General features: G+C 36.1%; 1 protein-coding gene across 1 annotated transcript; it reads left to right on the top strand.

Moving 5' to 3' along the window:
* The first annotated feature begins 12697 nt into the window (after positions 1-12697).
* On the top strand, positions 12698-17242 carry LOC112058199 (juvenile hormone esterase). Its single transcript, XM_024098907.2, has 3 exons — positions 12698-13159; positions 14238-15550; positions 16996-17242. Exons 1-3 carry the CDS (start codon positions 13157-13159, stop codon positions 17159-17161), a joined length of 1482 nt encoding a protein of 493 aa, XP_023954675.2. The 5' UTR covers positions 12698-13156; the 3' UTR covers positions 17162-17242.
* The last annotated feature ends 743 nt before the right edge of the window (positions 17243-17985 follow it).

Raw genomic sequence — 17985 nt, 5'->3', positions numbered from 1 at the left:
TCGTTGCTGCATTATTATCATGAAGTTATGAAGGTTTAAATTCTTGAATAGATGTAGGATGTACATTTTTATTTTGCTATATTCCGCGTTAATGCCACAATGTCACCCAACATGAACAAAATGATCTCAATGATAGTAGCTTACAAAGTTCCATGCAGTTATAGTTGAGAACGCAGCACACGAAATTGTAGACGAATACATATACCTAAGACATATGATCCAGTTAGGTAGGTCCAATTTCGAGAAGCCGATGGACGTTGGTCCCAAGGTGCTGGAATGGCGACATCGCACTACAAAGCGCAGTTTTGGTCGCTGGTTGACTGACGATGTTTGGAAGTCTCTACAAAAGGCCTACGTCCTGTAGTGGACGTCCATCGGCTGATATGATGATGATAATGATAGTGATAGTAGCATAATACCTATGTATGTAAAACTAGAAGCCTAGTCGCAATTTTACCCGCACAATTTCCACTTCTGTGGGAATACCATGCCAGTGAAGAAATAATGTTTAGAATTGGTTTTGTAGTTTCAGAGCCTGTTCGTAACAAACAAACAAGTTCTATTATATTGAAGAACAAAGAAAATATCATGATTTTCCTTAATTCCTTTTACTAAAATTCTTTGAACTCTATTTAAAATTTTTCTAAGAGCTACGGAAATTGAAATTGATCCAAATCTAACTGAACTAGAGTAGGATTAAACTTTCTCAGATAACACAAGTCTCAAAGTCTTAATGGGACTTAAAGATATGGAGAGAAATCGTTAAGAAGTTTTACTTTTACAGAACTTTTCCCAAAATGTTCTATTCCATCTGAGAAATCGGGATTAAAAATTAGCCCCGGCTTTACAGCTCCAGTTAATTGTTTTAAGTTTATTTTCCATCCGCTTCTTGTCTTGGGAATTATCAAATGTTAGCTGACCCGACCGACGTTTTCTCGGAATATTCCTTGTAAAATTTATCTGATTGAAGCACTTTTTCGCATAATTGCATTTCTTTTCTAAACTAGCGGACGCTAGCGACTTCGTCTGCATGAAAGCCCTGAATCTAACCACTACATTCTTTATTATACTTACAATGGAAAAGTATAAAACTTATGTTTCTCAATTAAATTAAATTTTAAGTCATAGACACTTATTTAAATTTTATTGTGTTGATAGTTTATAGTTGACAACAATGATGCAAAGTAATTATTAGCTTAGCTATGGTTTGTATTGATGGTGCACAAATAATGTTTTAAATCTTTCCTGTTAATAAAAATACGTTTTCTATGGCAATCCGCGGTTATCTCTATATAATAATTAAATGATAAAGTTATAGGGTTATAAGTCCATCAAGTCAGCTACCTTTAAACCACGAGGAAACCATTAAACAGTAATTGAAAACATGTTGTTTATTACGCATCTAAAGTTAAATAGGAGAATTTATTGCTCAGAACGTTAATGTAAATTACCGGTATCGTTTAAATCACAGTACTTAATAGATGAGGAATAAATATCATTTTGTATTGAGGCCGGGACCCCCGGAGTGTGTGAAAGGCTCTAAGTATTAATAGTTTTGCATACAAGTAGCCTATTTGTCGCCATCAGTGGTTCCTTCCCACGAAAAAGGTATGCAGTTTTGCCGTATATGCGTTCGTTATGATTCGAATTTACACTTATCATTATCTGTATATATTAACGGCCTACTACAAGGCCTGACCTCCTAGGTATAGCCATACTTAACCGGACCTTAAATAAATAAATTATCATTAAAGTGTTTTAAATTAGATAGCAGGCTAATTCACTAACGACGTAGTTGTCATCAAATGTCATCCGGTGCCTACTGACAACCCTTCGTGAATATCATACAGTAAGAAGATGACATTTCTCTGTTGATTTGATGTTAGGTTGTTAATAAAAGCCAAATTAATGAATAAGCCAGCTAATTTCAAAACATTGTGTAAAATATTTCAAATCTAAAATTTTCAAATTTAATTCAAATAATCCAAGAGTATTGCAACTTTCTGCCTAAGCTACATACTCACTTACCTTTAGGTAAATTTCTATAATGCCCGAAAATAGAACAGTATTAACAACTGCAGAGCATCAACAGAAATAAAGCAATACTGTGTGGCACATACATACCGACTTAACTCAAATTGTTCCAACTCGTTGCTTGGAGACTGGTTTCAGTGAAGGCTTTTACAGACCCACAGAGATGTTCTCTGTCCTTCTGAGACTTAAGATATCTGATAAAACGACTCCAAGAACTCATTGCACCTCTTCTAACCCAAAAGCTAAGCTCAAAGAGGTGAATTCGCTGTATTCCTTTTCTGATTCTTTTAGGGAGGGTCACAGGGTCCCCAACTTCTTATCATCTTTGCTTTTGAAAACATCTCCATTAAATGAGTTGCAAAATCATACTTCACATAAATAGTGCCCCAGATCTCGGCGTTACCCAACGCGCTAATCATCCAAGCATCGTTAGTACAGTTAGAATCGATCCCGCATCAAGTACAGGCATGCATGCTAATGACTTCTTTGTTTTTTTCATGCCTTTGTTATGCCGAGTCATGTTGGTCGGCCGCTTTTGATTCTTGGTATAGGTTGGTACTAATGTTGTTTTTTTCTTCGACACTATTGTCTAGGAGTGGGTCCAGTTACACGGTATTTTTCGGATAAGATCGAATGTGGTGTGTCGAATTAGATGACTGTATGAAATGACCGCTCAGTTTGAAATAGCAGTTTACTGTAAATGTGTACATCTAAATTTTTTTACATAAAATTATAATGTTTATTAGTTATTTATAATCTTAAGTTTCTGTTACTTTTAACAAGCTTTAAATGCACAATTTTGAATTACAATTATTTAATTATTATGAAACACGGCTAAAAGTCACGCGTTATAACGTTTACCCGGCTAGTTTTGAATCTATACGGGGCCCTTAGTCATGAGCTGGTTCTTGCAACACAACACTATCCAAACAGCGTGCGGCAGTTTTGGATTATTAAGGGCCCGTATGGGTTTGAAACTAGCTGGAAAAACTCTGATGTTGCATCACGTAAGTTTTACCGTGTTTCACAATAACAGCATGGTCTTGAACCGCTTGCATACGACGGCTCCGTGAAACTCGCTTGATCCATTTCAGCACCTTGTGACAAGACATCCATTGGCTCTTCGAACTATGTGCCTGTTCATTGCCACTTCGTCTTTGCTACTCGTTGAATTACGCCGATGACTAATTCTTCTGAAGATTTTCTCAATTCTGAATTGATCACACATAATATGTATCTCACATAAGAGAAAACAAAGGGTACTTTTCTTCTGGGAAAAAGTACCTACTGTTAACAAAGGATTGAAAAAAAATCTTCGCGCGAGCAAAGCTGTGAGCAATAGCTAGTTATTTAATAAAGGGCCTATGACTTAACGTTGGGGGTTATCGTAATCCGTGACTTGTCATTTCCGACTCCGAGACTACAACCTTTGTACGTAACATTAGCGATTTCTAATCGAAACCTATGTTAGCGTGTAGGCCGAGAGCTAGCCTATCAGCGGGGAGCATTAATAAAACACGCGCTATTGACATTTGACAAGGAAAGCCCCGCGTAGAGTTTATAAACGATAAGGAACGTTATTTACACGCAGCGATCTAAATGGCAGTGCGATTTATCGTTAGCTATCAATCCTAGGAGTAGAAATTATCATAGGAGACTTATGGACTATACTATCTTATGATATAGTCTGACAAGTTCGTTGATAACACTCCCATGATATGCGGGCGTCGGGCGGAAAGACTGCGCGGGTATGAAATCGTGCGTGCGGGGAAATAACTTGCATCAGTCGTGGGTTTTTGATTCATCGCTACAACCTGCGCGCAACATCGGGAGTGTTACGAACGAACTTTCCAAGCTATATTTGAGTTTGTCGTGAAATTTATTGAATCAAATCCTTCGTCTTTTAGATCACTAAGATCCAAAGAAAATTATTTACTCTTTTAAGGACTATTACAGAATGTACTAGAGTAGGTACTATGAGTTTTTAGTGTTGAAGGTCAGCCAGTAAAACGAACGTTATACAAACAGGTACTTCGTTAATTTATTGTCGTGAAAACGCTTTCACAGAACAGCTGTATGATAATTTTGTCCATGTACCAAGGGTACATGGCTGTGAGGTCACACTATTCCTCGGGTGATTTCTATCACAAAGCGCTGCTCTCCTTTTAAAAAATATTATCGTAACCGATATATCGTGTCGTGAACACTCAAGAAGATTCCGTTAAAACCTTAGGCCCAGCCCGTTATCCACTAAGCGTGGACAAGTACATGATCGGTTGACAATTTGACGAGAGATTAATCTGCGGCTGCTCCATGGGAACTGTTCTGATGGGACGCAACCAATGTTATCGCTGCTGTCATGTGACGTTGGAAGAAACATGAATTAGTCGGGAAGTGCGTTCGTAATGCTGGTCTAGGATTACATCAGCACTTTACAATTAAATATATATATAGCTAAAAGTTACCTACGTAATCAAGGCGTAATACATCTATGTACAAGATTACTCGTACAAGATTTTATTCATATACTAGATCTATTAAACTTTCATTTACATATTAGTTTATCATGATCATCATCATTAACAGCCGATGGACGTCCACTGCTGGACATAGGCCTCTTGCATGGACTTCCAAACAAAACGGTCTCGAGCCGCGAGCATCCAGCGGCTCCCTGAAACCTGCTTGATGTCTTCGGTACACCTAGTGGGGGTCGACCAACATTGCGTTTTCCGGTGTGGGGTCGCCATTCCAGCACCTTAGGACCCCAACGTCCATCGGCTCTTTGAACTATGTAGCCTGCCTATTGCCACTTAAGCTTCGCGACTCGCTAAGCTATATCACAGTGACTTTGGTTCTTCTGCAGATCTCCTCATTTCTGATTCGATATTATTGGGATTTTATTTACAAGAAAAACCTTAATATCAGCCTGAAGTTGGGAAATCGGTAGTGTTGATACACCCCCGTGCCTCGCTTAGCACGTAAAGCCGTCGGTCCTGCCTGATCTTTCACCGGTCGTGTCGGTCTGCCGTCCCATCGGACTATGAGAATGAGGTAATGGAGGCGCCATGCGATTAACCAGGTCAAAAAACAATTACCTATTATTTTTGCCACTATTCTACGTAGGCGTGATTTGTATATAAGGATAAGTTCCCTTTCCTAAATATATATATATATATATATATATATATATATACACAGAGCTAGTCCAATTATCCGTCCACTTTCCTATACTCGCGTCATATTAAAGTGGGCTGATAATTGTGCCTCTGAGTATATTTGATACATTAAAACTCGGATAACAGAAGATACCCGTCATGTACGCTAAATTGCATTAGCGTAAGGCGCCGCAGTAATTTAGCTTCGGGCTCAGTTTAGTGTTACTCTCTGGGTTATTGAAATACAGAAAATCTACTTCACAAGTTCACAGCTCTTAGTACATTTAGAATACACAGATACTAGACTACAGTTTAGAGAGTCTGGTTATAAATATATTTCTTTTAATCTTTTTTAGTACTTCATTATATTATGGCAATATAATTTTTACATATGCACCTCTAATTTACAACAAATTACCGCAAAATTAGCTAATAGAGATATAAATGTTGCTATATTTAAAACTAGCGGACGCCCGCGACTTCGTCCGCGTGAAAGTCGTTGTAAACTTTCAACTACCAATACCCTACCCTACCCCTGCCCTACCCCTACACTACCCCTACCCTACCCTACCCCTACCCTACCCCTACCCTACCCTACCCTGCCCTACCCTACCCCTACCCTACTCATTAAGGCTGCACTTCTTTATTTATTCCCTCCCCCGCGAGTCGCGTCGAGCGCGGCAACCGTTACACAAAAATAATCCATATACCTAGCATGAATTAGTATGCACGCGCGATGGCTTAGCGTATTTCTTGTATAACATTGGTGTTTATTTACCGATTTTTATGATTCTTTTTTTATTAAATAGGTAATAATGTTAACTTTTTTAGTTAGGGATGAGTGATGAGTGTTATAAACATAAGAGTAGACAATTTTAATTACAAATCTCCGAACTGCTAAACTATCGGGAGTTACACGTGCTATTGTGAGTCAACCATAACAGATAGACATATATATGCTGTTGTGTTTTTATAGATAATTTTAAGGAGAACATTTTCGTCATACATGATTTCTATGTAGCTTTAACCTTTAAGGCTGTACACGCGACGGAAGCTTAAAAAATTGAGTGACTTCTCCCGTTTTCAAAAACATTTCTCTTCTCTGCTCTGCTCCTATTGATCGTAGCGTAATGAAAAGTATACTATAACCTGCCCAGGAGTATGTAAAATAATTGTACCAAGTTTCGTTAAAATCCGTCCAGTAGTTTTTGTTTCTATAAAGAACATACAGACAGACAGACAGACAGACAGACAAAAATTTTACTGATTGCATTTTTGGCATCAGTATCGATCACTAATCACCCCCTGATAGTTATTTTGGAAATATATTTCATGTACAGAATTGACCTCTCTACAGATTTATTATAAGTATAGATTAAAACTAAGGCACTATTGCAAAAAATACGGTATTACACTATCGAAGTATTTAACTGACAAATAATAATTAATAGTACATTTTGTTGACGGACATATTAGTTAGTTAGTACGTATTAGTTAGTTATTTAATTTTAGCATCAAAAATATCATAATAAAGTTTAACTAATAATGTATTTAAGATTTTTTTAAATAATTAGTTAACCTAATTTATTGATCGTTTCATCAACGCAAAGTAAAAACTGCTATAACTATAAAACTTGTTATCATATAATTTTTTTTATAAGATTTAGTTATAAAATCTGCATGCTATTTTGTAGCCAATTGTATGCTTCCACATTTATATGAATTTTAAAACTAGTTATTAAAAGAAATATATTTTTAACTTATTTTATAGGACGTGTTTTAATGTACTATTACACACTGTATCCTCTTCTAATCCTCGATAATATAAATAGCTAGAATACCGACTTTTATATCTAAAAATTATTTCCACCATGATAAAAGTTAGAGCCCATCACGCTGTTTCGGTTTTGGTTGCCGGGCTTAAAGAGCTAACGGTTGACTCTGTGACGATCATCACATGCGTATGGGGGTTCCGACTGATGCCGGAGGCTACAATATCATTTCTGGATCGAGCTAAAAATCAGCACCGCATTGTTCAGCACATTGCTTGGTTTATGCAGCACAATGCTGAGCATTTCTGCACAATGCTGAGCATTTTTTTTTCAAGGTTGTGCCAAATATGACAGAAACAGAGTGGTGTTTGCTTGCACTACTTGAGTTTTGATATTCAATTGTACAGGTGGTTGAAGCTTGAAGTATTGCTTGCTTAGGCATTGGTGTGTATTTTGCTCAATTTTCAAATATACTTTCATTTATTTGAAAATTGATAAAATATCAGTAGCATTTGATTCATTGATACTTAATCAATGAATCAAATGCTACTTCTCCGCTTTAGTACTCCAGCGAACATTTGGCCATAGAAAAATTATAAAAAAAAAGTATTTTTTTTTAAGAAACTTACTTTTATCAAGACAATTATTTACCAGGTCCTTATTTATACATCACATTGTCATCACCATTTACTTTTATACGGGGGTATACCTGGGTTCCTTGCGCCGAAGTTGTATGGGCCGTGTGGTTGTAAAGTTAGTGGTGTTCCACCACCGTGCCTCAGCGAGTCTTTGTTTCCCATCAATATCAATAAAATCTAATACTGCTCGTTAAAAAAAGATTACAAAATCGCCTATCCACACTGGAGCTGTGTGGTGGGTCGCTCCATATCACCTCTCCTGTAAAGAGCCTGGTCCTGTAGAGAGCCGTTAAAATAGGCTAGCTTACATAAGCAGAAGAGCCGTGATAGCCCAGTGAATATGACCTCTGCCTCTGATTGTGGGTTCGAATCCGGTTCGGGTTTCAATTATATGAATTTTAAGAAATTAAATGAAGGAAAAAACATCGTGAGGAAACCTGCATACTCGAGAATTTTGTGGTCTACCAATCCGTATTGGGCCATGCCGTAGTGGACTATTGGCCTAACACCTCTCATTCTGTGAGGAGACTCGAGCTCAGCAGTGAGCCGATAATGATGATGATAACTTAAGCAGAATTTTAAATACATCATTCCAAGAAAATCGCAACAGAACGCGTAGATATGGCGACTTCCTCCGACAATACTGTCCAATAATATAGCCGGATCAATAAAGTTATACATTACCATTTTTTTCTTGTTACACGTACGTGGTCCATCCGTCATCGGTAACCCACTTGCAAATGAGTGCTAAACATTCCCTATTACAATAAAGAGTGTATCAATGCCAATAACAATGAGTGCGTTGACCTTTACGGCATACGTGCGTTTATTTCTCGTTGCACGGCTGATGGGTACTGTATATAAAACTATTTTAACTGGCACGTCAACTCATTCTCAGACTATGCTTCTATGAATTAGAAGACAATGTCTATGAACCTGAAGACATCATGTCGCACTTAAAGTAATGCCTTCGTTCATAGACGCTATATAAGTTAGTAAGTGAGGTGTTAAAGTTATGAGCAGTACTTGCACAACGTGTATCTCAGAAATCTGAAAGGGTTCAGATTATTTAAATATTGTAGAATTGTCTAAAATTTAGGTTTTTATGTCTTTCTATTTATGTATAGGTAATTGGTGAGAAAATTTTAAATGTATGCCAATAAGAAACATTTTATTAAAGCCTCCACAATTAGAATTGAAGCTTTGTTAACGAACTAATTCCTCGAAACTTCATTATGATTATAATATACAACATACTAACAAAACCTTGCAGTTTCACCTGCTTAGTACTCATTCAAACACGGGGATAAAATATAGTTTATGTTACTCCCTGATAATGTAGCTTTCTAATTGGTGAAAGAATTTCCAATTCAAATCGGTCAAGTTATTTTGAGATTGTTACATACCAAAATACAAATCTTTGCTCTTTATAATATTATTGTAGACATAGTCGGTCGTATTTATAACAAAAAATTGATTCAGATGTAGCAAATAAAATTTTTCGAAAACCATGAATTTATAAATGTTGTTAACTTTGATATTCTGCTATCTGTGAAAAAAGGAATCAAATTACAATATGACTAATAAAACATCACAAAAGATAATATAATTGCAAATTTAATGAATTCTTCGCACATTTTAAATACCACAGTACCCATCAGCTGTGAAACGGAATGTAATAGTTATGCAGAACAACTCGCATCCAATATATCAGCCATCGAAGTTAAACTGGCGACTGATAAATAAAGAGCTAGATGTACGAATGCCAATGTGACTCACGAAGTTATTTCAACACAACATTCAAGATGTAATTATTTTACTATTGTTTTATTTAAGAAACGAGGAGATCCGCAGAAGAACCAAAGCCACCGACATAGCTAAACGAGTCGTGAAGCTGAAGTGGTAACGGGCGGGGCACATGGTTCGAAGAGCCGATGGACGTTGGGGTCCCAAGGTGCTGGAATGGCGACCCCGCACTAAAAAAGGCAGTGTTAGTCGACCCCTCATCAAGTGGACTGACGACATCAAGTGAGTCGCAGGGATACGCTGAATTCAGGCGGCTCAGGATCGTGATGTTTGGAAGTCTCTACAAAAGGCCTACGTCCATCGTCTGGTATGATGAATAATTTTATTGCTTTTATACAGAATGAGGGCCTGGAGTTGCCAGACCGTCTTCATTTTATAAAAGCTTCAAGTTTGAATATTCCTAAAAACAAGTATATGCCTTGTTGCTCCAGTGGTTAAGATTAGAGGTATCACTAGGTTCTCGAGGGTCGAGGGTTCGAATCTTGGATCGGTATATAATGAGACCTTTGGCAGCATGTTTTAAGGGTCCAAACCCACAACGCTCCAAGTCTGAAACAAGTGTAAAGAGTGTATTATTTCAATAACAATGGAATAGAAATCAGATTCTTCAAACTATACATCAAAAATCGATTGACGTCTGAGAAGCATAACCGTTTGAATATAAAAATCAATTTTAACACGTTAGAACTATTCTCAGAAATAAATAACATCGGTATGGCCATTGAGACCTAATACGGGCTATAATTTAGTGTTTTATAAATATATATTATAGACGTGATTCACATTAAGAGACTTTATGGAACGTGATATTGTTTCAAATTCAATGTGATATCAAATGGAGGTAATAATGGCCAAATAAACTTTAGAGATGTCTAATAAATTGATATCGATAAAAAGCTAAGAAACTGGTTATCCATTAAATTACTAAGCATATTTGAACGTTTGTCATTCAATTAAACGGCTAAATAGATTTAGATGAAATTTACACATAGGTTGTATAAACATATAATATAATAATAAAAGTTCGTTTAAGTATATTTCGTATATCTGTGGCCATGCAATTACGCAAACAAGCATGTAAGCAAAGTAACCAATGTAAGCAAATTCATAATGCATATTTTGAAAGGGCGTATAAAGAATTTCCAAATCGAAACGGAAAAATGAATGTGAATGTGAATGTGAAGAAACGGAAATGTGAATGATGTTGAAATCAGCTATTTAAAACCGTGTTTCGAAATCGCAACAATCGTCAGTTAACAATAAATAAGAAAATATGCGCGGAAGGTCATATTACGCTGCTAGTTAAATCATATCTGTCCAAGAATCACCGATAAACAACAATAATGTCCGAAAAGCCAATATTATTCGTATATAATACAACAATTTGTATGGTAACATACGTTCACCGTACATCGATACCGCTTATCGATTGACATTTGACATCACTATCTGTTTAAGTGTGTGTTACACGCTGTTACTCTCTCCATTATCGAGAAATTGCAATTATTGTGCTCAAATAGTGTTGTGAGTTTACGATTGCTGCCTTGTCCTTTAACGACGTCTTAAAATGTATGTATACCTATAAAACTTATACTGAAATTGCGACGGTGAGTTTGTTTGTTTATACTGCTTTCACGCCTGGACTAGTGGTCCAGTTTTATCGTGAAAGTTACATTCTCAGCAAACAACATAAGCTATTTACTTAAAAATCTATAGAAATTTACAATATTCCTCTATCTGCTATTACTAAATAAATGCTTTGTTGAATTAATTTTAATTAAATTAATTCACCTACTATTTTGTAGCTCGACGATCCAATGCAAAAACACTTTATTTAACTTTGAACAACTGCTTGATAATTTATTATTATTTAAAGAATTATAATATGAACGTACCTACAGATGTGTTCGAGGTCATTCAATAAGAACGAATGGGTCCACATGTACCTAGATACGAAATAATTTTTAACCAAAATTGTATTATTTTCAAGTAAAAAAAACAAAATTTAATGTATCCTCTAAAAGGGTTACGAGATTGTTTTTTTTAAGAAAGTCAAATGCAATTTTTCTACTTATTCCCAGCTACAGGTGCATTAAGATTTACAATTTCAACACGTGATCAATTAAAATATTGACTTAGACTATTTAAACACTTTCTACTTTTTTTTTTTAGTATTTATTAACCGACTTCAAAAAAAGGAGGAGTACAATTCGAGTTTTTTTTTTGTATGTATGGTACCTGATTACTCGAAGACGCCTGGACCGATTAGAATAATTCTTTTTAGGTTCGAAAGGGTCCTGAGGTAGTCCCATTTTCATCATGTCAGGATTACGCAAACAAGCATGCAAGACGATGGGATCCTGGAGAAATCGAAGGGAACTTTCAAAAATCATAAGAGCCCCGTCTAGCTACAAACCTTTTGAGTGAAGAACAGTAGCTATCTTGTGATTGGGCTTGATTAATTATTAGTATTGATGAGGACATTTCACCTAGTTATAGGTTGTGACTGTCATTAGGGGTTTTAACACGACTACACAGAGCGACATACCTTGGGGGAATTTTTCTTGGCTACATCTAAATATACTCGTAGTATGAATTCACTTAAAATTAATAAATAAAAAAAAATATTAAAATAAATAATCTCAACAATCAATCTAAATGTTTTATTACGCAACTAGGACTTTCAGACCGTTTTTACAATTGCAGTGTTTATTTTTTATACACAGATAATACTCGTATATAAAGCATTTCGCGTTTCATATATTCACTTTTGTGTAAATTTGTTTCGAAAATGTATTTAGTTGGAGTGTTAAGTTTGTTCATGCTGGTAAATACTATTATTAATGTATTTTAATAAAACGTTGTGACCACCCAGAGTATTTTTAACGATTTTTATTAATTACGCAAAGAAATAGAATTAAATAGATTTAATAAAAAAAATTATAATTTAACACTCACCGGGCGCAATTTTTCTAGGCAACCTATTTGAAATGTATCAATGTGAATATTTCCTATAATTCATTGCTTATCCTACTATCCTACTAATATTATAAACGCGAAAGTTTGTATGGGTGTACTCGCATGTTTGTAACTCTTTAACGCCGCTACTACTGAAGCGATTTGGCTGAAATTTGGAATGGAATTAGATTTTACTCTGGATTAACACATAGGCTACTTTTATCCCGAAAAAATCCATGGATTCCCGAGTTTTGCGAAAACCTGATGATTTTGTTGGTATGAATGTTTGTTACTTTTTCAACTGTAATTTGAAATAGAGATAGATTATACTCCTAGTCTGGATTAACACATAGGCTACTCTTCTCTTTCCGGAAAAATCCATGGTTCCCGCGGGATTTGTGAAAAACTGAATTCCACGCGGACGAAGTCGCGGGCGTCCGATAGTGCCAAATAAATAACAGTTATGGGTAAATATTCCTTATGCCGGTACTCCTATCTAAGCGTGCGTTCTTTTCCATGTTCTGTGGAAAAACCACTGTGTTTTAAATTATTACAAAGTTTAATAAAACTCTTTTTTTTTATTTACATTGCATGTTTGGGTAGTTTTTTACAAAACTTTAATTTAAATATTTGTAAATAGGTACAGATACAGAATCATGCAGAAGCTACAATAGTGAGAGTGGAGCAAGGCGTGTTGAGAGGAGAACAAAAAGTGACAGTCACAGGAGACACAGTGTACTACAGTTTTAAAGGTATTCCGTATGCAGCACCGCCTACTGGACGTTGGAGATTTATGGTAATAAAATAACTAACTGTTATTACAATTTACTAGTTAAAAATATTGCAAAAATACTGATAGTGATAGTGATACACACTATCACTATCATACACTATCACAATCGCACACTATTGGATGAACGACAAAAAATTACTTCACGCACCTAACTGTACTTAAGAAGGTAGGATAAGAGTGTAGGTAAGATAAGGTGAAGGGAAGGAAACTCAAAAGTTTTTTTTTTTTCAAACTTTCTTTTTACCTTTTATAGATGTGATTAATATATATATACAGGATGCTCGGGAGTATTTCCCATGACTTCTTATTAACGAGACCGCTTATAGGAACCGAACCGCATAACTAACATTTTATTAACTACAAAATAAATGTGTTTTCATCCAAAGTAATTCAAATAATACCGAATATCCATGTATGTAACACACGCCCTTTAGCTAACAAAGCGATTACGTTGCAGTTTAAAATATAAATAGTCTACGTCATTATTAAAATAAAAGGATGCGTATTAGCGACACATCAACAAGTAGACAAAGATCTAGTAACAAAAGAAATATTATTTAATCCGAAAATTAAAAGACACATGTTCCTTGAACATCTTAAATTCATTTTTGTTACAGAATTTAACCCTAGAGTTATAGAAAAGACTCCCAAGCACCCCGAATATGCACGTATATTTATGCCAAATTTCTAGTTTTAATAGAGTGTCTCTTACTAACAACTTTGTCTATATAACTAACTAAGGAATTAGTATGCAATTTTCGAATTACTATTACGTTTTCTAAGTTGGTCGAATATAACTCTCTAAATAGCAATTACTACCTAGCTGTTTTAGTTTTTCTTATAATTTATTATAAATCCTACTTTTGTAAGTATATTTTACTTATCCATAAACAACTGTTTAGCTGGTAGAGGGGGGGGAGGGGTGAGTGGACTATAATAGTAAAAGACCCTTCATATCTTTTAAAGACCTATCTAACGATACCCCACATTTATATGTAGTGAAACTTTCTATTTATTTAATTCAGGATAAAGAAAGAGTGCATCTTATACACTTAATATACCTTTTTTGAATTATTTTTAGGCTCCTCGACCTCCTCTATCTTGGACAGGAATACGAAACGCCACTCAACATGGAAATGTGTGTCCACAAGTTGACGCTCAACAAAACATGCTATTCGTGCCTGGTAGTGAAGACTGTCTTTTTCTAAATGTTTATTCTCCATGCTTGGATCCAGAATCACCTCTAGCAGTTATGGTCTATATACACGGAGGTGGTTATGGTTTTGGTTCCGGAAATGATGATTTTTACGGTCCAGATTTTTTAATGAACTCAAGAAATGTCGTTGTTGTGACAATGAATTACAGACTTGACACTCTCGGGTTTCTATGCTTAGATATAAAAGAAGTACCAGGAAATGCAGGTTTGAAGGATCAAGTAGCAGCGTTGAAGTGGGTACAAGCAAATATAATAAAATTTGGTGGCGATCCAAATAAAGTAACCATTGTTGGACAAAGCGCTGGAGCTGTTTCTTGTACTCTACACGCAGTGTCCCCTATGAGTCAGGGACTGTTTCATCGAGTTATAGCAATGAGTGGAGTGGCACTAAGTGAATTTAATACTGAATTTGAACAAACACGTAGAGCTTTTAAATTAGGAAATAAACTGGGCTTCAATACTACTGATCCTAAAGCATTATTACGATATCTCCAGACAGTTCCTGTAAGACAATTACTGAATACTGATATATCGATCATAGCTGCCGAAAAATATATAGACTTTGTAATGAAAGTGTATTATTTTGTACCCGTTCTGGAGAAAAACCTTGGTCAAGAACAATCATTTTTAGAAGAATCACCTCTTGTTTCGGTTAAGAACGGACTACATAACGTAGAAACTTTAATGGGATACACTTCAGATGAAGGACTTGTTGGTATTCTGTTTTATGAGAATGGACAATCTTTCGAAAATTATAAAAGATACCCTGAAGTTTTGTTGCCAAGAACTTTATTATATAAATCCTCACCACAGATATATATGGAGCTTGCAGATTTGATTAAAGGATACTACACTGGATCGCCATTAACGACCTTAGAAACTATGCAGCAAGCCGTAACTTACTGTACGGATGTTTTTATTTATCCTATTTTCAGATATGCAAGACGTCTGGCTAAGTTTAACAGAAACGATAACATATATATGTATGAGTTTGCAAGTGTTTCTAACCGTAATGTTGTAAGCCAACAAGGTATTGGATACGAATTGGATGGAGTCGGTCACACTGATGAGCTACATTATCTGTTTTACGCAAATGCTTTGAATATACCGATCGACGAGAACACTTCTAAATTAATTGAACAATTTGTTGCCTTGCTGACAAACTTTGCAATATTTGGGTAATACTATGTTTTTTTATTTACAAGTTAGCCCTTGATTACAATTTCACCTGATGGTAAGCGATCATGTAATCTAAGATGGAAGCGGGCTCACTTGTTAGGAGGAGGATAAAAATCCACACCTTTCGGTTTCTACATGACATCGTACCGGAACGCTAAGTCGCTTGGCGGTACATCTTTGTCGGTAGGGTGGTCACCACCCACCAGTCAGACCTGGACCAATTAAAGAGAAAACCTCTATCGGCCTAGCCGAGGATCGAACCCAGGACCTCCGTCATGTAAATCCACCGCGCATACCACTGCGCCAAGGAGGCCGTCAATGTTTATTATATTAGTACTATAAAATAGATTCTTATACCCCCAACTTAATTGGGGTCAACTAAGGTTTTAATAAGTTTCATTAAGACCTGTTCAGCAGCTACAGGTAGAAAAAATAAACTCAATTGTGATTAATATTATATCACTGGACCCACTGCCTCTTTGGTTAAGTGCTTAACCTATGTTGCTTCGAATCACAAGATGGCTATGAAATACTGGGGTTTTAGATCACGTTAAGCCAACGGTTCCGATCGATGCCGTTTGCATCAGTCTGATCGTGAGCAACAGAATCAAAAATTAACATCCTAAGCTTAAAGAGCTTAAACCTGTTTCGGAGCATGATGGCCTGGATCGTAGGTTTATGTTCCTATTTCTTGAGAGGAGGCCTATGCTCAGCGGTGGATCATATAAACTAAGAACAACAAATAACGACATCGACTTCATAGCCATCAGATATTGTACCAAAGATCTCCCGGTCGGCAGTAAGCCTATACGAGATTAGTATGTCTCTCAACAACCTAAGAATAACAAGGCACGAGGTACTCGGCTGGAATAACAGCAGAGCTCCTAAAAGTGGTTGGAAAACTATACTTAATATCCCTCCTGCAATTGTTCAATTCCGTCATTCTGGAGAGCATAGTTAGGTAACCTTAGGCGTGGCACAGTATCGTGGTGATTTTATTCTTCAAAATTATCCCATCTCACTTTTAAGTTTTATATTAGTTGTTCTTAAGAGTAATCAAGAATCGTTTCGCTCGTAGGTTTGACGACTTGCAGCCTCTTAACTGTTTTACGAACAAAACTTTCGTGGTTACCATAGACCACATCCATATATTCTGCGGTAGGTTATACGGTAGAGCAAAAAGTATAACCAATCACTTTGAGCCGATGGACGTTCCTAAACTGGTTGGACCGAAGACGATCGGGTTTGGAAGTCCATGCAAGATGTCTATATTTAGCAGTGGACATACATCGGCTGATAATGATGATGATAATGGTGATGATAATGGTGATGATAACGGTGATGTTAATGATGATTGATTTTCAATAACAATACGTATCCAAACGTATAACGTTGATTTATTTCATTATCTTAAGAAAGTTCTAATAATTGTAATATTTTATAGAAATCCAACACCTGACTCAAGTCTCGGCATCACCTGGCCCAAATATACTGCTAATTCAGAAAAGTATTTATTGATGAGTGAGAACTTGACGGTTGCAGCTAATCCAAGACCAACTATGACTAGTTTCTGGGAACATATGTATCACTTAGCTGGTGTAAAATTTTAAGTATTTTCTTACTTTTGTATTAAAAATACAATTAAAACATTCTGTTATATTTCGTAATAAATATATTATTTATAATATGAAGTATGTGTTTATTATCACGGTTATTCATATTCGATATAGGTTATTAATATACAAGTACATTCTAGAGTCCTCAGTCGTATCTGTATGAACGTTTGTCTCTTCACGAAAAACTTAAAAAGAACTGAAGGAATTTTCATGCGGGTTTCACCAATAGATAGATTGGTTTATGAGGAACGTTAAGGGTTTTTTTTATTTTGTGAAATTTTTGTATTAATTGATTGAAATAAGACGATTATTGGTGTAACAGTTTTAGAAATAAATAAGATAATTAAAGGATATATAATTTGCCTACCCATTTAATCTCTGAAATATCACCATTGTTATATATATAACTTATTAACTGCGTGATCGAATCAGAAATGAGGAGAGCAGAATGACCAAAGTCACTGACTAGTTCAACGAGTCGCAATGCTAAAGTGGCAACGAGCGGGGCACATAGTTCGAAGAGCCGATGGACGTTAGGGTTCCAAGGTGCTGGAATGTTGATCCTGCACTACAAAGCGTAGTTGTCGGTCGACCCCCAGTTGGACTGACAGCATCAAGCGAGTCGAATTGAGATATGCTGGATGAAGGCGGCTCAGGGTCGTGATGTTTGGAAGTCCATACAAAAGGCCTATGTCCTGCAGTGGATGTCCATCGGCTGATATGATGATGATGATGGTATAATAACTGAGAGAGAGGAGACCCGAACTCAGCAGTGAGGCGAGTATGGGTTGATAATGACGACTATTTCGTTTTGGTCA

The sequence above is a fragment of the Bicyclus anynana genome, chromosome 7 (genome assembly GCF_947172395.1).
Source record: "Bicyclus anynana chromosome 7, ilBicAnyn1.1, whole genome shotgun sequence".
Classification (NCBI taxonomy): Eukaryota; Metazoa; Arthropoda; class Insecta; order Lepidoptera; family Nymphalidae; genus Bicyclus; species Bicyclus anynana.
This window is presented reverse-complemented; position numbering and strand designations above follow the sequence as displayed.

What these genes read in the sequence shown, in the direction of transcription:
- LOC112058199 (XM_024098907.2), top strand. An exon ending in ACAAACTTTGCAATATTTGG is followed by an intron (nt 15,551 to 16,995) that starts GTAATACTATGT and finishes AATATTTTATAG; the next exon opens with AAATCCAACACCTGACTCAA.